General features: G+C 44.2%; 2 protein-coding genes across 2 annotated transcripts in view; one reads left to right on the top strand and one right to left on the bottom strand.

Annotated features, from left to right (window-relative positions):
* sema3c (sema domain, immunoglobulin domain (Ig), short basic domain, secreted, (semaphorin) 3C) overlaps positions 1 to 11915 on the top strand; it is a 35854-nt gene extending 23939 nt beyond the window's left edge. The window contains exons 5-17 of the mRNA XM_061076366.1: positions 381 to 471; positions 1761 to 1880; positions 2176 to 2318; positions 2408 to 2522; positions 2970 to 3039; positions 4060 to 4204; positions 4309 to 4531; positions 6590 to 6678; positions 7487 to 7528; positions 7777 to 7934; positions 9259 to 9326; positions 10341 to 10471; positions 11484 to 11915. Coding sequence (XP_060932349.1) covers positions 381 to 471; positions 1761 to 1880; positions 2176 to 2318; positions 2408 to 2522; positions 2970 to 3039; positions 4060 to 4204; positions 4309 to 4531; positions 6590 to 6678; positions 7487 to 7528; positions 7777 to 7934; positions 9259 to 9326; positions 10341 to 10471; positions 11484 to 11915 — 1827 coding nt within the window. The remainder of the gene's footprint in view (positions 1 to 380; positions 472 to 1760; positions 1881 to 2175; positions 2319 to 2407; positions 2523 to 2969; positions 3040 to 4059; positions 4205 to 4308; positions 4532 to 6589; positions 6679 to 7486; positions 7529 to 7776; positions 7935 to 9258; positions 9327 to 10340; positions 10472 to 11483) is intronic.
* Positions 11916 to 11972: 57 nt separating this feature from the next.
* Positions 11973 to 18959, bottom strand: cd36 (CD36 molecule (thrombospondin receptor)). The gene is made up of 13 exons (XM_061067416.1): positions 18837 to 18959; positions 18359 to 18519; positions 18103 to 18247; positions 16933 to 17088; positions 16744 to 16835; positions 16601 to 16650; positions 16436 to 16505; positions 16096 to 16283; positions 15888 to 16006; positions 15730 to 15803; positions 15386 to 15440; positions 15129 to 15295; positions 11973 to 12111 (listed from the first exon to the last, which is right to left on the bottom strand). The coding sequence occupies exons 1-13, from the start codon at positions 18957 to 18959 to the stop codon at positions 11973 to 11975; spliced, it is 1539 nt and encodes a 512-aa protein (XP_060923399.1).
* Positions 18960 to 22608: the final 3649 nt, after the last annotated feature.

The raw sequence follows: 22608 nt of genomic DNA, 5'->3' as shown, positions 1-22608 counted from the left end.
GCTCGGACTGTCCAGCTCGCCACCATGAGGACAGGAGGAAAGGGTGGGGGGAGGGGGGATGATTGAAACTTGGCAGTACATTTCCACCTGAGATGGAGGAACGACTATCCAACACATTAGCGGGGAAAATTCCTCCTCTCCTCCCTCAAGGAATATTCTTTTTTACCGTCCCACATGGGCCAGTTACCGTACACCAGACCTGCAACCGCCTTTGTTCCTCCCTAAAACCGAAAGGGATGGAAAGTCGAGCCGGGCCAAGCTATGGGACGTTTGCTGCGCTCATAACATGCGGTTTTATTGTAGCAGAGGCCACTAGACGCACTAACGAATCACATAAAACTGTCCTCGAAGCCTCTGACTTCCTCTTCTCTCTGTAACAGGAACAAGTCTTTCACATCGACTCCAGGACCGAATCTGGAAAAGGGAGATGCTCCTTCAACCCTCAAGTGAACACGGTCTCCGTCATGCTCAGTAGGTGCCTCCTTCCTCTTCCTCTTAAAATCCCCCGAATACTTCATCAAATAAATCTCATCTTCAAAAGGGAGACGCTGTGATGTCATCTTCTGCAGTGACAGTACCAAACGTGGTCTCCAGGGGGCGTGAATTCCTCACTGTGATTTATGAATATACGTATTTGACAGTTGTCTGTTTATACCATTGTCTGTATATAAAGGTGGATTCTCCCTAGAAGTTGAGTCTGAGTGTCTCGATAGCCCTCTGGTGGCTGGCTGCAGAATAAGCCAAGTCTCCTCCATGTCAGCAGATGGGACATAAAATGTTTGTGTTTTTCTGCAAAGTTTGTTTTTTAATTGGCTGATTGATGCTATAGAAACGAGGTGAAACATCTTGATTGACAGCTTTAAACTGACTCGTGATTGGTTGAGCTTTTGTTTCAATGGCACATTGTTATTAAAGCTCCATCCCCCAAAAAACACTACTGCACAGACTCTGACCCAAAATTACGTCATTGGCTCAATTCTTTCGTATTCTGGAACATTTAAGCTGAAACCTCTTTCAGTGTCAAGCTCAACCCCTCCACCCTCCCTTATTCTCCATCGTTCTGATCTCTGATTGGCGGAGGAGTGTTGGGTTGCCGTCGACACGTCCAAAAGGTGACACATTGCCCCCTCAGCTCCGCTTTCCAACACCTGAACCCGAGCGCTGCCGTGTCAGCAGCAGCGGCAGCAGCAGCTCTGCCAGCGAGCGAGAGCGACCTCGGAGGTGCCCAGCAGGGGGCGAGAGCTGGGGGAGGGCGGTGGATGAACCTGAAGGGCGGAGGAATGAAGGAAGGTGCTCAGGAGTTAGCGACGCAACACTTTACGCCTCCCGAGCACAATCACAGGCAGGGTCTCCTACCGATGAATATCTGTGCTTCATCTTCCCCCATGTTGTGGAGCCTCTGCGGCCGCCTGAGTTCTGTCGACACTCACTCCTTAGCGAGCCAGGTTGGATGAGGGTCACATTCCTCAAATCCTCTCCTAACTTAACCCACATCCTCCCCGAACACATGGTGTGGAACACATGGATGGTGTGAGAAGTGAAAGTAAAGGAATGATTGAAAGCATGAAGCGTTTTTAGGAGCAGACGCAAACCTGTCGTGAACCCCGACTTAAACATTCATGGCAGAGTGTTCCTGTATTTTATCTTAGATCCCTTAATCGGGTTTCTTGGAGAATATTGTTGATTTTGTTGGCGTGTGTTTGTCGGTGTGTGTGTGCGTGTGTATGTGTGTGTGTCTGTGTGTGTCTGCATTCCTCCAGACCAGGAGCTGTTCTCAGGCATGTACATTGACTTCATGGGGACAGATGCTGCCATCTTCAGGAGCCTGACCAGGCGCAATGCAGTGCGGACAGACCAGCACAACTCCAAGTGGCTTAGTGGTGAGCACACACACACAAACACACACACACACACATACACACACACACACACACACACACACACACACACACATACACACACACACACACACACACACACACACACACACCCACGCACACACACACACACACACACACACACACACACACACACCTACACCTTCACACACACACACACAACTTCAAGCATGTAAACCTTTTCAAGTAATAACCCAAATTAAGATTATGTAATTTAGCACAATATGTCTCCATTAATTGATTTATATCAGCTTGTAAACCGATGTCTTTCACTCAGAGCCCATCTTCATCGACGCCCACCTGATCCCGGACGGAACCGACCCCAACGACGCCAAATTGTACTTCTTCTTCCGCGAGAGGCTGACGGACAATAACGGAAACACCAAGAACATCCACACGATGGTGGCCAGAGTGTGTCCGGTAAGTGCCGCTCGCCTGCTGCCCAGATGAATCAGCGCTGGTTGATTTTTGCGGCCTAGAGTTTCCAATGCACTGCTCTGTGTCTGCAGAGCGACATCGGAGGACAGCGGAGTCTGGTGAACAAATGGACGACATTCCTCAAGGCCCGGATGGTGTGTTCGGTCCTGGAGGAGGACGGCACCGAAACCCACTTCGATGAGCTCGGTGAGGGAAGCAGAACACATTTATATTTATTGCGTTTCCTCCGGTTGTTGTGCGAGTTCCAAGCTCTACAAAACAAAGTTAAAACAAAAAAAAACATGCAGACAAGAACCAGACGCCGAGCCAAGACCTTTAAATCTTATTATTTATGTTCCTCGGATTCCAGTGATTTATTTCTCCGCAAAAGATCCACAACGCTTCCTCTGTTTGGTCTGGATTCGGAGGATTTTAATAACCACCGCTCTGTTGCTTTTGGTTTCCTCCTGTTCCTCTTTTAGCCTTTAAAACATCAGCTCACAGATCTTTAGACTTTCTTTTCCAATCAGGCTCCATCTGTCAGCGCGTGCACTTATTAACTCCTGCGCTCACTTCTCACCTGTCTCAGCCTCCCGGTGTCGGCAGAGGGAGTTTGTTGAAAGTATTACTCACTCCTCTTTCTCCCATTTGCAGAGAACGTGTTTTTGCTGGAAAGTGATCAGCCCAAGAGCCTGCTGGTGTTCGGGGTCTTCACGTCCACGAGGTAGGAGCCACGGCAGCGAGGCCAACTGTAACATTCCTGCAGGCCTCTGTGGTTATGTTAATCACTGACTGGATACCAGCAGGGAGGGGCTGTGCCTGTCAATGGGCCCGACACATAGAGACGTCATGTGTCATGTTTCAGAAACAGCTTCTTCTTCAGATGATCGACTATCGCTCACACCCTGGCTTCACTGTATCATTGTGTTCACAAGGATCACATTTGCTGATCGTCTGCACATCGATACAGAACGTGTGTAACGTCTGGCTAACGTGAGCCAAAAGGGTTTTTAAGAGCAGAAGGAACTTTATAGCTGCATTTCTTAAAAAGCTGAAACCTGAGGCACATGCATTTAATCTTTAAAATAAAAAAAATACACATATGGAGACCAAATGATTTGTATAATTGAAAGAGGATAGTCAGTGAAAAACTAAAACTTTTGTACTGATCACTTAAATTTAAAGAAAATATCACTTGTAGTTATATAAAATCATGTAAAAATGTGGATATAATTTGGATTGGGAAATGTTTTAAATGTTGTTTTCCATATATTTATTTTTCCAATCCATATAAACCCTCCCTATGAGACTGGTTAATGCCTTCGTGCCATTTCCTTATATTTGGACTATATAAAGATTGTTAACCGAAAGATCTGAGCCACCCAAGTGGACAATATTCACACAAAAGGTCAAATTAGTAGTTAAATAAAATATAGAGTTCAGGAGAAGATTGTTCCCCAATCCACTTGTTGCCTCAGGATCACAGAAAACCTCAAAGATCAAAAACCAAACCAAACCAAACAGCGAGTTCCTTGATTTCTCTTTATCTCATCGCTGTGTGTCTTCCTCCTCCACCTCTCACAATATCCCTGTGTTTCCTCAAAGCCTCTTTCATGTGGATTTAAACGACTCGGCCAAACCACATCAGATCGTTGAGGGGGAAGCAGATGAGCTGTCCCCCGGTTCCACCCTTCAGGTTTCCACTGTTGTGTTTCGTTCACATTTTGAATCTCGTTTCCCTCAGCTCGGTGTTCAAAGGCTCGGCAGTGTGTGTGTACAACATGGCTGACATCCTCACCGTCTTCAACGGGCCCTTCGCCCACAGAGAGGGGCCCAACTTCCAGTGGGTGGCGTTCCAGGGACGCATCCCTTACCCCCGGCCTGGAACTGTGAGTTTGCTTTTTACATCATCACGTCTTTATCTGTGATAAAACGTAATTTTTTAGATTGTTGGTTTGATAAAGGCTTAAATATAAACTCTCTGTTTCACCAGTGCCCTGGTGGAGCTTTCACACCCGACATTCACACAACCAAGGAGTTCCCGGACGACGTGGTGACCTTCGTGCGAAACCATCCAGTTATGTTCAACGCCATCTACCCGGTGGGGAGGAGACCCCTGGTGGTTCGCACCAACGCTGACTACAAATACACGTCAGTGGCTGTGGACCAGGTTATGGCTGCCGACGGCAACTACCACGTGCTCTTCCTGGGCACAGGTAAGAAGGATGCACAGTCAGGAACTTGTGTGTGTGTGTGTTAAAATGAATACAAACCAGTCAGATACATGTGTTTTGATGATTAACTATACCAAGGAGGATGTCTTGCTGATTTTCAATTAGCATTTTTGTTCGGAATTAATAAACATATAGGATTTTGTTTTTTCTCCATCTTTAACATGACGACATAGGGCGTTTTCCTTATCGGAAAAATACACTCTCTACTTATAGATCTTCGTAGTTAGATTTGTTTTTGGAAGATATTTTCATTCTTTTGAAAATTGAAATACGCTGATAGCTGGAAAGCGGGTGATATGATCTCCCTCCACCCAGAATCCAGCTGTTGTTTGACTTGTTTTGGTCCTTCTCAGAAGAACATTAGATTCTTATGTTAAAAAATGCATCATGGCAACAGCACGCTGGAGTAATCATAGTCCACCGAGGTCACAGTTTTTCCCATAACAAGGCAGGGGAGGCATCAGTAAACTGAAGACAAACACAACAACCTGATCCTTCTCACTGAGGCGTTTCAGAGGTAAATGATTGTTGAGGCGTCTCCTCCTCGCCACAGTCGGCTGAGAGATAAACAGATAACAGAGGGAATGGTACACAGTGGGTGTGGCAGACACATTGAAAACAGGTGAGAGGACATGAAGCAGAAATGATGCCGCAATTGGGTCATAGACAGGGCGACAACACAAGGAGAGAACTTTGACCCTTTTACGGTCTAATTTGATCAAATCAGGTGAAAGTGAATCGAGATAATTTTTCAATGTGTCTGTTGTTTGTTTAAATAACAACGTAATGTTGATACTAGATGTTCCAGTAACTTACATGTGTTTTGGGAAAACATTATCCCTCCTCGAAGATTTTTAAAGATCGATTATGGGAATAAATGTTGCCCCCTGAGACGTTTCCACCCGACCTGCACCTGTTTACAACACTGGTTAATGTGTAATAAGTGTAATAATATGTGTGCGTGTACTTATAATGCATCCAGTCGTGCTCGTGCATGTCCACGTGTGCACATGTTTGCGTTCAGCGAGCCGCTCTGGGACTCACGCAGCTGCTTGTGTTTATCAGGCAGCTCCTCCGTTCTTCTGCTGCCCCGGATTCTTGACGCGAAGCCAGTGCTGCGTTTCCACATCTGGGCCAGAAATGAGGCTTTTGTCTCAAGGACGAGGAAGACGCTCTTATCGGGCACTTCCAGTAGCGCTTACTGAAACTCTGCTGCTCCAACTCCCAGGACCGAGCAGACTTATTAATCGTGGTCATTGCATTTCGTCCTCTGGTCTGAGACTTTAATAGTTTTCATTCCCACTCCTGCCACAGTAGATTTTGCTGTGGAAGCTAACCCTGGCTCTCAGGACTAATTCGAAAGCAAACATGGGCAAAGGAAAATAAACTCCGAGTTTATTTTCTAGCTCTCGCTCCAGTGACGGAGCACATCACTGGGGATTGAGTGTTTGTGTGTGTTTACTGAACACATTATCATGAAACTCTGTGGAAGGAGTCAGGGAAGAACCCATTCCATTCTGGTGCGGATCCAGGATTCTGTTTTCAAGTTCTTCGTTATTATGAGATAATATTTTCACCTATTTTCCAGGGAATAAATGGTAAATGGTCGGTATTAACAAAGCACTTTTCTAGTCTTGATGACTGAGAAAACTGAGAATACCCCCTGAGCCAAATAACTTGAGTATCTATGACTATGTGCAATTTGGTGTAGCCTGATTGAATGTATGGGAACTTGTGCAGTGGCTGTGACAAACTTAGTACACAAAACTCTGAAATGGGGATTCTGTTTTTGACACTGGGTCCAAATCACATCAAATTAATCACTGAACTGTCTTGGGCTTTTAACAATATTAACACCAAGTTTGACGGCGATAAGATGAACGGTTCTCGAGATATATACTTTCCACAGAAAGACAGACAGGCAGAGTAAGTGTGTGTGTGTCTCTGCATGTGTGTGTGTTTGTGTGTGTGTCTGTGCTTGTGTGTGTGTGTGTGTGTCTGGTATTAACAGCTCATACCATGTCTCCACTCTGCCCCCAGACAAAGGGACGGTACAGAAGGTGATCGTGCTGCCCAGCAACCAATCCCTGCATGAAGACCTGATCCTGGAGGAGCTGGAAGTGTTTAAGGTTGGCTGTCTGTCTTCCTCCCCTCCTTCTTTCTTTTCTCTCTCACTCTTTCACTTTCATCCCGTTTTTTCCCTCTGCCAAAAAAATCAAAGGAGTGGAGGCGGAGGGCACACTTGGCCACAACACAAAGGCCTGGGGGCAGCCAAGCGAGGGGCAGGGTGATGTTCGGGAGATGGATGTTCTGCAGAAGTGCGGAGTAGAAATGATGGGAAACATACCCACATGCTGCAGGAGGCTGTTCGCTGCCCCGAGCGAATCCTCGCACATGTCGTTTTATCTTTGCTCGCGTCGCTAAAAACTGATCAACCTGCGATCGCTTGTAAAGGCCAAGACCTTCATGAAGCAACGTGATTCTGAAATGATTGACTCTCGATTTACTGAATGTGTTTCTGTCAGGAAGGTTAAAGACATCTGGCGAGAAACTGACCGTCTGTGTTATGACTATTTATTATTCAGGAGAAGTCTGATAAGCTTCTCTCTGCAATATAAAAGGGATTCTTTTAAAAATCCTTCCTGCCAAGATTTAGAAGATGTCAATATCCCTTTCGTCTTTGCAGAAACTATCAGCACAACAATTTGTTCGTACTCTCCTGAACAAATAAGAAGTGGCAGGATATTTACAGTCAATGCTTTCAAGTTGCTGGCAGGCAGATGTTGCGCCTCTGAAACCTCAGCTAGCTGTTCACTTTAGTTTCATATTCACCAAACAGGAATGAGAATCTTTTCCTCAGATTCCCGCTAATGCAAAATTTAATAAATATTATGTTTGAAAGGTCTGAACTTGCTCCTTCTATTTCCCATTTTTCAGAACCAAGCTCCTGTGACCAACTTGAGAATCTCCTCTAAGAAAGTAAGTATATGTCAGCTTTGGTTTCCTGACACGTTTAGTGCAGTTTTATTGCTTTAATATGTCATTCCGTGTCTGTGGCTGCTACGTTCTGCACGGAACAGAAAAGCCGCCCGAGCACAATAAGCCTCCTGAAGGCCAGGAGATAATAATCCATAATTGTCTCGGCGCTCTGCCTCATTTTCCTGTCGGCCGGGGCCACTTATTAAGACAAACAGGGCGGCTGACATTTGAACTGTTTACTTTTGCAGCAACAGCTGTACGTCAGCTCGGAGTTCGGGGTCTCCCAGGTCTCCCTGCACCGGTGTCCCGCTTACGGCTCGGCCTGCGCTGACTGCTGCCTCGCCAGAGATCCCTACTGCGCCTGGGACGGACTCAGCTGCTCACGCTTCTATCCCACCAGCAAAAGGTACACAAAGGTTTTTACAGTGTTAAAATTTCACTAATCATAATCTTTAGGTATTTAGTGTCCACCTAAGGATTGTTCTCTTGAAAAACTATGCATGAGCTTCAAGGCCCAAAAGCTCATTTTTCAGGGTGAGTAAGTGCTGACACGTGTGGATCAGGGAACTCATTCACAGACGCAGCGAATCAAAGCTTTAAAGTCTAAAATAAACACGAGCGAAGTGCAGATATTTTAAAAAGCTTTGCAGTATTTCTGCTCTACAGCATTCAAGTTTGCCAAATTACCTCAGAAAAAGGAAATCATTCTGCGTATGACACCCAGTCACAGTGAATGTGGTTGACAGCTGATGTCAAACGTTGTGTCACAGAAGAGAAGCAGCTCACAGCTCGAGAGGAGAAACGTGACGAGAATCCCTGAGTGAGCCCTGAGACGCCGCCATGTTGTGCCGATGACGTCATCTGGAAACAGCGTCGGCACGATCGGAGGATGAAAACCAAACTGTTGTTCAAAACAAAACTTGTTAAATCAAGAATTGTTTGGTTGAATTAAATCAAATGCATTTGGAGCTAGAGTCTTACTAGAAACAGAAAATTCTAAATTCTAAATCATTCTAAATCATTTGAATCGTTTGGTCCATGTCCCATCTGCTTACATGGAGGCGGTGGGATTAATGACCTATACTATAGTTAGCCACCAGGGGAAAGATAAGATCCCTTGGGAGCTATCCTAGCATCCGGCTTTGTATACAATGTCTCAGGTCTTGTGCAAAAATATGAAATCAATCATTGCATCACAGAGTCGTGATGAATGTGGGCGAGGGCTTATGTCAAACAAGATGTTCCAGAAGAAGAGAGCAGCTCAACTTGTGAGGATGAACGTGACCGGAATCCCTCAGGGAGCAGCTCAGCGTGATCCGTGTCAGTGATTCTGCGTTTTGTTGTCGACCTCCTTCCGTCTAGACAACACACAGAGGAGGATGTGTGCAAGCGACACCTCGGCTCGGAGCCGACGGCACTCAGGTCTCTTCTTCCAGGACCAGCTGTGTCTCCTGACGTCCCAGTCAGTCGCAGGTCGAGTTTAGTTTGGTCCCAGAACAAAAAGCGCAGCCGCAGGTCTCCGGTGGAAAACGTGCCAGCTGCTTACATGCTCTTTTCCTCAAGCTGTTGCTCATGAGCGTGCAGCGCCGAGTGGAATAACACTGTCAGACTTTCCTCATATGGTTTTTGGCAGCGACTGATCCCTCCACGGTTCAATGGGAGGAGGAAGTTATATGTATTTTTCTGAATTGAGCCACAGTGTATTCTTACTCATTGTAATTTGTTTTCAGGAGGAGCAGAAGACAGGACATTATTCATGGAAATCCACTCACTCAGTGCAGAGGATTCAATCTGAAAGGTAACAAAAAATGTGCTAATCTCATGTTTTATAATAACAATGGGTGCAATCGAAAAGTGTTGTTTTCAGTGAAAAAAGGAAAGAACTAGAATGACTATGTGTATCCGGTCAAGGGAAATAAAACGAGCACAGCTTTATAGAGCAGCAGAACTAGAATAAATATGTGTGTGGAACAAATACGCCCAATTGCGTTAAATTCAGATCTTCCCTGAAAATTGAACGAAAATTCCTGGATCCTCCCGATAATCTGTATCTGCATCGAAGTTTAAATTGGATCTTCCCGTACCCCCCCCCCCCCCCCCCCCCCCCAGATTCTAGGCCTCCAAGTTTGGTGGAAATTAATGCTGTGGGTTTTGCGTAATCCTGATGAAAAACAAACAAACAAACGAGATGTCCTCACAGTAGAGCTTCTCCATCTGCCAAGGCCCAACCGTCCCCTAATGAAACCACATATACATTCACCAGATCCGGATTTTTAATTGGATCTGCACCCAACTGTTCACACACAGAAATATCAGAAATACCTGCTGTGAACCAAAGCATTCATGGTGGTTTAGTCCAGCAGAGCGTCCTTCAAAAACCCCCCAGTCGACTGGCGTAATGCAGTCTAATGGCAGCAGAGGGTTTTTGCTCCCCCGACTGCTTCACTTCCACAAACACTTCCCGTCTCCAAATGAACACGAGCTCGGGGAATAGAACCATATGGCCGTTCCCACTAATTAGTCACAGCCCTGTCATTGCTGCGGCTGAGTGATGAACCATTTAGCCGCATCAAAGACGACACGGTAAATGAGACGAAACCGAGTTAGTCCGACGCTCTGGAGGTCGTTCTGCCGGCGGAGGAACCGAGGGAGCGTGGGCGGTGATTGGTTGAGCTGCAGGTGCAGACTGAGCTCTGAGTCAACAGTCGACTCTCACTGGTGGGACATAAGACAGATTTGAGTCCATCTGTGAGGCTTTGTGTACATCAGCAAGTGACGTGTGTGTGTGTGTGTGTATGTGTGTGTCTGACAGCCTACAGAAACGCAGTGGAGCTGACGCAATACGGCGTGAAGAACAACACCACCTTCCTCGAGTGTCTCCCCAAGTCTCCCCAGGCCTCGATCCGGTGGCTCATTCAGAGGGACAACGACCGGAGGAAAGAGGTCAGTCGGACGTTCTGTGCAAAAAATCTGTCCCCAATTTTCCAAACAAAGAGTTCATGTCCCAAAACCATTTCAGAGAGGTCATAGGTCAACAAAACAGCCCGCTGCTGCTCATACGTAACAAATTAAAATTACACAAATCCCTGGAGATGATATGACGGTTTAAAAAGTCTTGATCTATAGGAAACTGCTCACATCGTTAAATATTACATCCAACAAACATGTCGCAGCAATCAATGGAGCTCAATCAGGACTGAATCGCCTGAGGATGGACACGCTGTTATCGTCCTTATGAGCAGTGACACTGATCAAACACGACATGGACTTTGACCAATGACTGGATCTCTCAGTGGGGATACATTCTGTCGAATATCTGACATCACTTAAACAGCGAGAGCCCTTTGAGAGGCTGTGAAAGATTAAATAAAGCCGGGCGAGAGAGAGGCCTGCGTGATGAAGACACATCTTTTATAGATTTAGCTCCCGCCTCCGCCGAGCGAGCTCAGAGTAACGGCCGTTTTACAGCCATTTCCTCATGAGAATAGAAGTTGGCCTTTAAAATAAATCACTTTAGTTTTACGGTGTGTGGAGTCATTAGTCTCCTCCAAACTAAAGCCTGCCTGGTTTCAGTCAGTGGGAGGGAGGATTAAACGGCGTTGTGTTTTGGATCAAAGCATCAGATCAGTGTGTTGCTTGATTGTAAATCTATTTTTAAATACAAGATTAATGTAAACCATAAAAATCTGTCCCTTCACTGAATGAATGATGACGCCAAGTGCTTTCTATTTACTCTGTCATGGCTACAACTACATCTGACACATAATGAGATTATAAAAGTAACTGGATTATGTAAACGGACATGAAACTCTACTGGAGGGACAAATCATTCTTCCAAAGAATATTCCCTCATTAAATGATCAGATAGGTGGAATAGAACCCTTTATTCATTTAGTTTCATCGTGAATTTGTTCTGGTTTTGCCTTTTATAATTTGTCACCTCTTCCCGCTGCAGGTGAAGCTGAGCGACCGCGTCCTCTCCACGGATCACGGCCTCCTGATCCGCTCCATCCAGCTGTCGGACCAGGGGCTCTACTTCTGCCTGACCACCGAGAACGGCTTCAAACGCACGGTCGCTAAGATTCGCCTGCGCGTGCTGAGCGAGGCCATGGTGAGCGTTCTGACGGACAAGCAGCAGTCCCCGTGGGCGTGGGCCACCGCCCTGCACCCCAAGGTCCTGCTGTCGGCCTTCAGTCCTGCAGAGAGCCTGGCTGTGCAGCAGTACTGCAAAGAGAGGAGGGAGCTCCAGAGCCTGCAGCAGAGGCAGCAGCAGCAGCAGCAGCAGCCACAGCCGCCCGGGCCTCTCAGGGGGGACCTGGCCAAACTGAAGCCCCTGCTGGACCGCAGGAAGAGCCGCAACCGGCGGAACCACTACCCGGACGTCTGACACCCAGAGCTGGCAGCAACACAGACTGACGGGCGAAACCTTTCCTCCAATCCTGTCTCACACCAGGCGGTTACAAAATCCCCATTTGCCAACGCTCATCTCAAACTGCAGAGCTGCACTGCGGATGTACGGGCGGACGAGGAGGTGGGTGTGGGGAGCTCTCATTGGACGGTATCTCCTGCTGTTGCTCGAGGTGCTGTTACCAGGTGGCAGGGACACACACCACCACACATGCACAGGCACACGCCACCAATAAACTCTGATATTTAAGGCTGATATTTCTTGGGATAATGCAACTTGAGACACAACAATGGTCAGTGATCTTGTCAAATATCGTACATTTAGGAGGGGGAATCAGAATCTGCTGATTATTATGGAGGAAAATTGAAAAAGGGACTTAAGTGAGTCAGATGCATGTTGGACAGTGAGCTGTCTTTCTCGTTACAGTAGCGTTGTACTAGATTCTACTCACATTTGAATGTTTTGAACTAACTAAATTCTCTATTCAGTTACAACCTCGGGGCTGTGTGTTTGTGTTGACATCTTCAATAACACTCTGAGCACAGGTGACAAGAATGCAAACAGTGCAAGTCAAGAATATATTAGTTTAAATCATAGACTGTGAATAAAGATGGAGGACGTGTCTCTAATTCCTCTCGTTGGAAAATTCTAAATTCAATTTAATTCAGTCCCATCTGCAAACATGCGAGAGGCCACTAGGGGGCGATACAAAAATATTTGGCTTCACTTTTGGGGGAGCTGCCATGTTGTCCATCTTTATATACACACTATGGTACAAAGACCAAAAAGAAATGGTGGCGAGATTGTATGAAATACAGTGTGAGTGGTTGCACACGTCTCACACGATCCGTCCTGTAATGTAAAAACGTACATTTACAAGAATGTGCCTCAATGTAATTCGGCTGCGTAATGTATTTGTATCGTACTTTCTCTTTTTCAAGCATGTTTATAGAAATTCAACAATAATGTTGAAGTCTTACAAAGGGATAGTTGGACATTTCAGGGGAATATGCTTATTTCTTCGCACAGAGTTAGATAAGTTAAGTTAAGTTACTCGGTTAAGAAATCCTCTGACTAGCAAACAACATTTTAAGGTTTTACTCCTGATTGAAGTGAATACAGCGACTTACCAGACTGGAAATGGCCGAACCCACCACATGACTCCCATGAAACCACTTTCTGTTTTTTGTTCCAGATTTTTTTTCCTTTACCAAAGTCAGACCAACAGCTTTTTGGATATTGTCAGTCTTTATGCTAAGCTAAAGTGCTAGCAGCTGTAGCTTTATACTATACACACAAGAAAGTATATTTCCCCCAAATGTCAAATTATTGCTTAAACCCTTGCCTGGATTAGATTTAAGCATTTAAGAGGTTTGCACATTTATTTGTTTTAGCCTTCAGGTAAATAATGTAACTTAGTGTAACACCCGGAAATATAGACTACAATGACAGTTTCCTTCTTTGGATCCACGTTTTCTCCCGACTGCAGCAAAGTGGACATAGGTTTAATTCAGAAGTAGTAATTGTCAGTGAGATTGACAGTTTGACATATGTGAATACACCTTTTTAGGAGCGTAGCTAATGTACAGTAGATTAATGGTCGCTTGTGTACAGAGGTTTTTTTTGTTTGTTTCATTCATCCTTTTAATTTAATGTGCTGTGAAAATCTTTGCTTTCACTGTGTATATAAATTCAACATGTTTCACCCACTAACTCTGACTGTATCTGCAAATTGTGGAGAAATACAACATTGTTTTCATTCTGAGAAAAGACTTTCACTCCAGCTGTGCCGCCCCTCATTCAGATCTCTGCTCCGCGTAAAATAAACCCGCGTCCCCACCGACATGTCAACTTCCGCTCAGTATATTGTCCATGTTATGTGTTTCTATTTATTAATGTCCTGATAGCCTGAATAAACATGTTCAAATGAATCTCAATTTTAAGGAAAGTCCATAAATTTAATGTTCAGATTCTTTTTGCTCAAAATGTGAATTTTATATTTTTGCGTAACATCACCCATCTGTCCAAGTATAATATTACGTGTCCTATTCTATCTTAAATAAATATTTCCAAATTTTGTGAAATGCACTTATTTGGGTTCCTACCAAATGCTGCTTGCAGCTGTTCAGCGTAGCATAGCAAAATATTGTAGATTTCTTGCTAGCTGTTTCATTTGGCTAAGCTAAGCTAGCATGCTTCAGAAAGTAGCTTTAACTTTATCCTACAGACATGAGCAGGCCTTCAAGTTCATCTAACAAAGAAAGCAAGAGTATTTATATTGGAAAATGTATGGGTCTGATAATACAACATTAACAATTCAGACGATGGTGCATAGTACCTGGGATACCCCACAGGCTGCAAACTGCATGTCTGCAGAAGGGGGGGGGGGGGGGGGCGGGGTTAGACCTGTCTTTTTTAATTTGAATGAAACACTCCCTCATATGTGTGAAATGTAAGATTCAGACCAAACAGAAGAATCAAAGACACCCAGGAGGCTGCTGACGGTAACTTAAAACCAATAAAAGTGAAAAGAGGTCTCCAGCTGGGCAGAAATACCGTTTTCTCACCAAACAAACCCAAGTACCATTCATAAGCAGAGTATAATCGTGCCACCAGCCTGGTTTTTATTGCTCTTTTTGATTTATTGACCGCTCAAGGTAAAGAGGGAACAGAATTACTTTTGCTTGAGCGTGCACAATGCAAAGGATTGTTTCAGCCTCGCTGTATTCTGGGCTGCGAGGGGTGGAGAGCGTGAGGCGGGGTCAGAACAATCCAACACTAGGAACATGACAGCCAATGAAAAACTCACTTCTTAGCTTTTTATTCATTTTTGAAGACTCTACTTCAGCGAAGGACTTGAACATTTGATTAGATTCATGTGCGTTTCTGTTTAATAGAACATCAGAAGAGATTATGAGCCTGACGGTTAAAATGAGTACACCTGCTTCCAGAAATCCCTGATTGAGTTAATGTTACAGTGTTTGCACTTGAAATTATACTTGGCAAAGGAATTTAGCTCATTAGCTTTTAAGAAATCACAGTATTCCTTCTCCTGGTATCAAAGGAAAAAACATCATAAATAACACTACAATTACAAAAAAGTGCAAGTCTATATCAAAAACAGATGATGTGCCATAGCAGCTTAAATGCACTTTGCTCCACAACAGACACGTCCGCCTGATTCATCCCAACTTGGACATGCAGCGTCGCTTCCTCACCGCAAGGTAGCAGCCGAGACACACGGCGAAGACGGACAAACCGAGGCCAAGCAGCACCTGCTTTATCGTCTCCAGCATGTTGATACGGGAGATGAGCTCCTTCTTGAACATGTCGGCCGTTGCCTGATCCAACTCGCCCATCTGGTTACACAGGGGAGAGGGAGGAAGACTGATCAACATGCATCCCGAGCTATGACACTTCACGACAGCAAGGCTCGGGGTTTATCTTACCTCGTTCATCCAGAGGATTGGGAATATAGTGTAATCCTTGACTTTGTTAAGCACCCTGCAGGGAAAGAGTTCATAACAAAACTTGTGAAACTACAAATTGATTAACTTTGAAACATACACAGGTTTTGTACAAACAACAACACAATATGGTGTTTATGATTTGCTTGTCAGATATTGTTACTTTTGGACTAAGCCAGGTTATCTCCACCTGCTCTCAGTCTTTATGCTAAGCTTAGTTAGCCAGCAACAGTAAATTGCGTCAATCTTAAATGTTCTTGTCTATCTCATGTCAAGAAAGAAAAGTGTATTTCCCAATATGAATTTCTTTTAAAGGTAAAACTTACGTGATGACTTTCGATGGCCCGTACATCATATTCACTTGAATTCTTTTAGCGAATCTCATAGTAAACCCGGTTGTCTGGTGAAAAAAAAGAACAACAAAGAATTGCGTCAGAGCTGCCGACTCTTTAAGTCAAAAATCATTTAGAAGACAGTGACTTACAGGTTCCACGTCTAAATAGGTCTGATGGTGCTCCTCGCTGGGATTCATACCCAGTACGGCCTCTCGCAGGTATGGACTGCCATGAAGGAAGTGCGGCAGAGAGATGAAGATAGGTGTTACTGTTTGGAATGGGGGAGGAAACCGTGAGCACAGGGATATTCTGGTGATGCCCGAATTCTACCGTTCAGATCCCAAAATGCAAACTCACAATCTTTACAGGGGCCGATATCCAGAACTCCGGCCAAGGTGCAGTTCCTGGTGGTCGTTGGGTCCGTGCAAAAGCAATGGTTGTCTGGGTTGACTGTAGGGGAGGCCAGGGTGGACGACAGGAGGGTGTAACGGTAAAGCTCAATCCCTAACAGATCTATGCTCTTCTCATAGCTGGCTGACACGGACCTGAAGACAAAACAAAACACATGTCATGAATCAGAACGGCTGGAGAGCAGTGGTTTTGTTACTGGAAAGCTCTGACCTCTAGTGGTCGCTGAGAGGAAACAAGTTAAAAGGTAGCAGGCCCTCAGAATAGGACGATAAATCCTTTTAATCACCTGCAGATGTCTGATGAGAAGAAGTAGAGAGGCTTCTTTTTGTCCAAAAACGGAGGGAAGGCGGACGCATCTGAGGAAACGAGGGGAAGTAAAGTTATAATCATGATTTATAGACGAATGTTGTTTGTTTGTTTTTTCAGCTTCATATCGCTGCATGAGTTGTACCTGTTCCATTGATCATGTCACAGTATGTGTCCTTCCAGAAAGGCAAGCTCCTGTTAGGAAAAATCAGACACAGATAAATAACAATTTACAGTCTAGAAAAACAGCCTCCTCACTTTAAGAACCTGGTCAACTGTACGACTCACGTCTTTCCCTTCCACATGTCAATAATCCCCACTCGTGAGATGTCCTCCTTTCCAGAGTAAACAGTGTAGTAGCCATCAAAGGTGCCATTGAACTTTAGGAAACGATTAATGCATGTCAATTTTAAAGGCGTCGCTGTGTAGGTCTTGTCTCGTCTATATATATGAGAGTGAAAATATCGGATCACTTACGGGTACAAATGCACCCAGGGTTTTATTCAGCATGGCGTCGTGGTAACCCCACAGCAATTCCTTGACTGTGCGGTACTGGAACAGAGAGGAGTTGCTCCGCTTTATCAGATTATTCAGGACAAAATGAAGGCCTTTGGGAAACAGTGAATAAGCTCCCTGAAAAAGAGCAAATGGATAATTTAGCCATTGTTGTGGTGGTGTAAGTTAAACTGTTTGGTTCAATAACAATGCAAAAACAAAAACAACAAAAAAACTTCTGTGCACACAACGGCTGCTGCTGCTTCAGGAGATAAGGAAATAAAAATCCTAATTTATGAAACAGGATACAACATAAATTGTAGAGGATCTTGTTGGGATTGCTTGCACTGGTCGTTTGAGTGTGGAGAGAAAGCACATACACTACGACTGTACATGTGAATTTAGGACTTAAGTTGCTAACATAGTTTCAGACTACCACTTAATACTTGTTTTGTACTCGTCACTCTTTCTTTGTGATCACATTTATATCAATTTTGTTATTTTTTACTTCTCAGTAGCCTAATTTACGGTGGCCCTGAAGTGCAATTCACAAAACATATCAGCATACCACAGAATACAACAACAAAATGCAAAAACTAAACCCACAACACAACAACAAGTTAAAGAAAAACAACAACGAATCACAAAAAACAGCTACAAAACCCAACAAACCAACAATAAAACACACATCAACGAAACGCACAACTATTTTTATAGATTCAAATATTTAAACTAAACCTGCAGAATTAACTGTAAATCACAACCAAAAAATGACAGAAATCCTCTTTAAGAGAAGTTTATTTTATGTATATTTTGGCTTTAGTTTGGAGTTCATGACTTATGCTGCTGCCAGCCACCAGGTGGGGATAAATGATTTGGCTTCACTTTTGGTGAGCTATCATTTTATCCATATTTATAGTCTTTCATCTCTATAATGACTGGGGTGGTTTAAAGCCCCTAAAAGGATTTAGAAACAGCCTGAGTGGTTAATAACCTCACTGCTCACAAACAAGGGTCAAAGGACAAACTGTTTTGGCCACCATCACTAAAATGAATAGTTGCAGACCAAAGCAAAACAACTTAACAGCCTAATGGGAAAAAAAAGGCTGAGTCACTGCAGGTTTCACCGCCAAGTGGGTGACACTCACTTACAGCCACACCCAAGTTGAGGGAGGTGATGTTGTCCTCCTCTGGTCCCACCGACAGGGACGGCTCAAAGATGGCATTGAGAGGCAGCCGGAAGGAAACGGTATCGTTGGGGTTGAACATGACATTTGCTCTGGGCAGGATCCTCGTCCTGGACAGGGGGGGGGGGTTTGGTTTACATTCGTTAGAGAAGATTCTTGTCATCAGATGAGTGTGACGCTGGCACAACAGGAAACACAAGAGGTGAACGAGCCGACATTACCTGTAAGTGTAAGGTCCTTTTTCCAAGACCGCTGGTTTCGCACCGTGCTCCAAAACCTCCAGTGGGTTTGTCAGGTCATAAAACCAGAACTGCCTGTACACCGGTGGTCCTGTCGACACCCAGGTGTCATAAGCTGTCGTCCCAGGCTCAATGACGGACTCCTAAACCACAGACACACAGACGGTCTATTTTTAACATTCCTCAGGACTGCCAGCAGGCCGGCTGCCCAGCTGATCCATGCACAAGGTGGATGCTCTGTCAATGATCTGTACATCGTTAAAACATTCTTCTCTCACAGTTTCTCTAGCCAAAAATCACAGATGCTGATTTGTGCAAAGCTTCTTGTTTACCAGTTGAAGCGGCGCTCAGAAACACACACACGCCTCTCTCCTCCCGTTTCTCCTGATTCACCTTGATCTCTGCGTGCACACTCACACTCCCAGTCACTCTCTGCCCGGGGCGAAACCAAGCACCATACCTTCTCCACTGTTTCATTGATAATGCTGTCCCCCACTGGGAAGAGGATCCCTCCCAGGATGGCTACCACAGCCCCAACCACGGCTCCGGCTATGAGTCCTCGCTCCTTGTTGCAGCAGCCCATGGTGCTGTGCGTTTTTCCCTCCCTGCGACTGTGCGAATGTTTTGTCTGCCTGGCAGCCGGTTCCCCGTCTGTCTCTGTGTCGTCTGGGTGTGTGTGTGCAGCTTGTCAGCGTTCGTGTCCCGGCAGCAGAGGCAGGCGTCTGTAGCATCAGAGGAGCTGACAGAGCTGCAGAGGCCAGGCAGAGGCAGACAGACGCTGCTGCACCTGTCATATAAATGAAGTTATATAGTGAAAAGGGAGGTTTAAAGTTCACCTGAGAGAAAGAGAGAGTATCACCCCACCAAGCAGGTACATCATATCTGACCCGACTGATAACGGCTGCAACAGTCTGGGGAGAAAGGTTGAATTAGAGGTCGACTTTGGAATCAAGGTATAATCCAGCATCCACATTCAAGAGGATTTACCAGACATAAGTTCTCGGCAGCTGTGATCTCCTCTCCCGTATCTTTCCTCACTATCTCTATTCACGGCCGCTGCCTTGGTGGATAAAGCAGAAAACAAGGAACACACTTACATATTCCGTTGTGGACTAGTTGTCTGTCTGTGGGTTTATCAGCAGCAGCGGCATCTACAGCAGATACGCAGCTAGGGGAGCTGATCTTATCGACAGGTGAATTGCACATTGCAAGTGATTTGTTACCCTCCGTTAAGGTGGCATAGTTGGAGCAGTTGTTGGTCGGGAACCCTTCTGCATCGTCGGCATGTATCTCAGGGTCACTGGTGATTTCCCCCATAGCCTGTAGCCTGTACGCTTCATCAGAGTGGATAGTTATAGTTGCAATGTTAGGCGTAAACACTTAATCACCTGCGATTAATCGACTACTCGACTACTTTTTGGGAATAGTCGACAGCTGCTAAATTGCAAAAGTCAAGAAATCCCCAACACAGACATATACCAGGCAGTTTGGAAACATCTGCACGCCTAGAAACTTTTTTAGGATCTATGAAGGATCCCAGTGACAAAGCAGATTTAGCACTGACTGAACATACAGGCCTTGTGTGTGTGTGTGTGTGTGTGTGTGTGTGTGTGTGTGTGTGTGTGTGTGTGTGTGTGTGTGTGTGTGCGTGTGTGTGATAAAGGCTTATCTGTGTTGTGGTTGTGTCTTTTAAAGGGACAATAAAGTGAATAGCTCTCTATCTCTTAAGGTTATGGTTATCTTTTTTCCTAATCACGGTATACATGGTTTCTGATCAGCAACAATATAATATTATGTAACAGACCAGGGGAATTTCATTATCATTGTTTTCCCTCTTGTCTGTTCTATCTATCTATCCATATATCAATCAATCATTCTATCCATCTATCCATCTATCCATCTATCCATCTATCCATCTATCCATCTATCCATCTATCTATCTACTTCATGTGATATTTATAATAACAATAATAATAGTGTTTTAGACCTAACTCCTGATGTGTAATTTTAAATGCCTAGCTTTGTAAATCCATGCAGATCAGTACAGTAGAACATTCAGTGTTATCAGCCTGGACTCTGCACAGCATTTAGGTCCCTGCAGCCCTGTGAAGGTACAAGCTGTGACCACTGGAGGGCAGCACCAGCTCTTGCTCCAATTCATTTCTTTCCCTCGTCTCTGTTCATTAAAACAAACAGACCTGTCAACCAGTCTCAACCTCACTGGGACGATTTACAACTCCAGTGTTTGTCTTTCACCTTCACTGTCAACATTCAGGAATGAATTTCATTTTTGTGAGAGACTTCCTGCTTCTCCACCAGCTGCTCCAACAGTGGAAACACAGCTATTCATAAGAGGATTCATATTCGTGTGTTTTTCTTGATTCATATTTTTTACCTGCTTTTAAAACAAACTGTACCTTTAAGCAGCGTCTTGTCAGATAAAAGCTCACATATTGTTGGGTCTCAATTTCTGAAAATTAAAAAGTTCAAGAATTCGGGAAATAAAAATGGAAATATACTTTTCAGGAGGATCCCACTGGGCCACTCTGGCTTCCCAACAAGAGATTGATTTTCAGGAGACTATCTTTATAGATTAAAAATATAAAAATGTATTTTTTAATCACATTTAAAACTGTGCCAAAATACTTACATAAGTATTGATTAACTGGATTCATGCAAAACGTACATATACACACATATTTGCAGTTACAATAGAGAAATTGTGTATGGTATATAAGTTAATGGCTAAAAGCATACACTTTATAAAAAGACGGGCAACATGGTGGATCCCTAAACGTGAAGCCAATGCATCATGAACCCCCCCCTGGTGTTTGGCTTAGTATAGATCATAAATCCCAGCTCCTCCATGTCAGCAGATGGGACATGGACCAAACTAAAATGTCTACCAACCAATAGCTATAAAATAAGATGCTTTCTGTCATTTTAAGTTGCTCTTATCCTACTGATCCAGGATATTTTGGCTTCATTCCTGAATAAAGGGAGGATGTGGAGACGCCTCCTCCATCTTTATTTACAGTCTCTGGTTCCGAGTCCAGTGAAGTCATTTAAATCACCCGGAGTTGACTCTCTTGCTCCGCGATAAAAACATAGAGAGAAGTACAAGAGTAGATCAAATAAAAGACAGCAGAGTTTTGGATCAGCAGTAAACTTGTGATTAAAATACTGAAAACTCACAAATGTAAGCAGGAGTATAGCCTCATAGATCTTTTACAATGGGAGACACTGTCCTTTTCAAGGAAAATGAATGTGTTCATTGTCTGTGGTATTTTCTGTAAAAGATAAGACGACATAACCTTTTTTTGTGTGTCAGGGATTCACCCTCTGTGTCTTGTTATCTGAAATCGTTAGAGGGCCCGGCTGACACAGAGGGAAACCTCCAGCCGGCGCAGGATTAGAAAAGAAAGGTCAAAGCCTCACATTTGCATGTGCTCCCCCAAAAAAAGCCAAATTTGAAATGAAAATGTGACGACTGTTGGTGAGATAATGTGTGAACCGTGGACATGTTTGAACACCAGCAGCATTCGCCCGGTGTCTGTTGACTCACACTTGACTTTGTCCAACAGGTTAAATTATTTAAACCACAAACAATGGTTGTGTAGCGTTGATTGAGAAGGTGACAGGACTGACAGCGTGAAAGTTACAGGGTTAGTTACCATGGGAACAATACATGTAAATGTAGGGTACACTTATCGTATATCCCTAAAAGGTAATGTTCTTAATATGAACAGGCAAGTATTACAACTGTGAATATATGCAATGTGTTTTTAGTTGTTTTTTTGTAAAAACTCCTGTTTCTGTTACCCACAATTTAATCAATAATATGTTGATCGTAAATAATAATAAAAGTCACATATTCAACCTATAATGTAAAAATGATGAGCTGTTATCGTCAAGCTGTGGGTTTGCACGTATGAAATGGTTTCTGCAGTTAAAAAGCTTCCGGTTAGGGCGTCTACATTCAAAATAAAAGCATCAGAATACTTACAAAATATATATTTTGTGTTCAATTGCAACACACACCAAATTAAAGCTGAGCTTCATGTTTGATTTGACAAGACAGATTCACACGCTCGACCAATCGTTAGTCAATCAATCATGATACAGAAAACAGTAGAACATTTATTTGACGTGTAGCTGACTTTTTAGTTTAGACCATGTCTCCCTCGCTAAGATGAGGGAGGCAGGGTTTATCGAGGGGGCAATCGAGAGGA

The sequence above is a fragment of the Limanda limanda genome, chromosome 1, assembly GCF_963576545.1.
Source record: "Limanda limanda chromosome 1, fLimLim1.1, whole genome shotgun sequence".
NCBI classification, from domain to species: domain Eukaryota; kingdom Metazoa; phylum Chordata; class Actinopteri; order Pleuronectiformes; family Pleuronectidae; genus Limanda; species Limanda limanda.
Note: the sequence above shows the minus strand (reverse complement) of the source record. Positions and strands in the feature narration are given on the sequence as shown.

Bases quoted from the DNA above. Each gene is read 5' to 3' on its own strand.
- cd36 (XM_061067416.1), bottom strand. From the start codon at position 18,959: ATGGGCTGCTGCAACAAGGAGCGAGGACTCATAGCCGGAGCCGTGGTT. The intron at 18,248-18,358 runs GTAATGTCGGCT...CCCCCTGTCCAG, and splicing joins AAAGGACCTTACACTTACAG to GACGAGGATCCTGCCCAGAG. The intron at 15,804-15,887 runs GTAAGTCACTGT...TTTTTTCACCAG, and splicing joins CCTATTTAGACGTGGAACCT to ACAACCGGGTTTACTATGAG.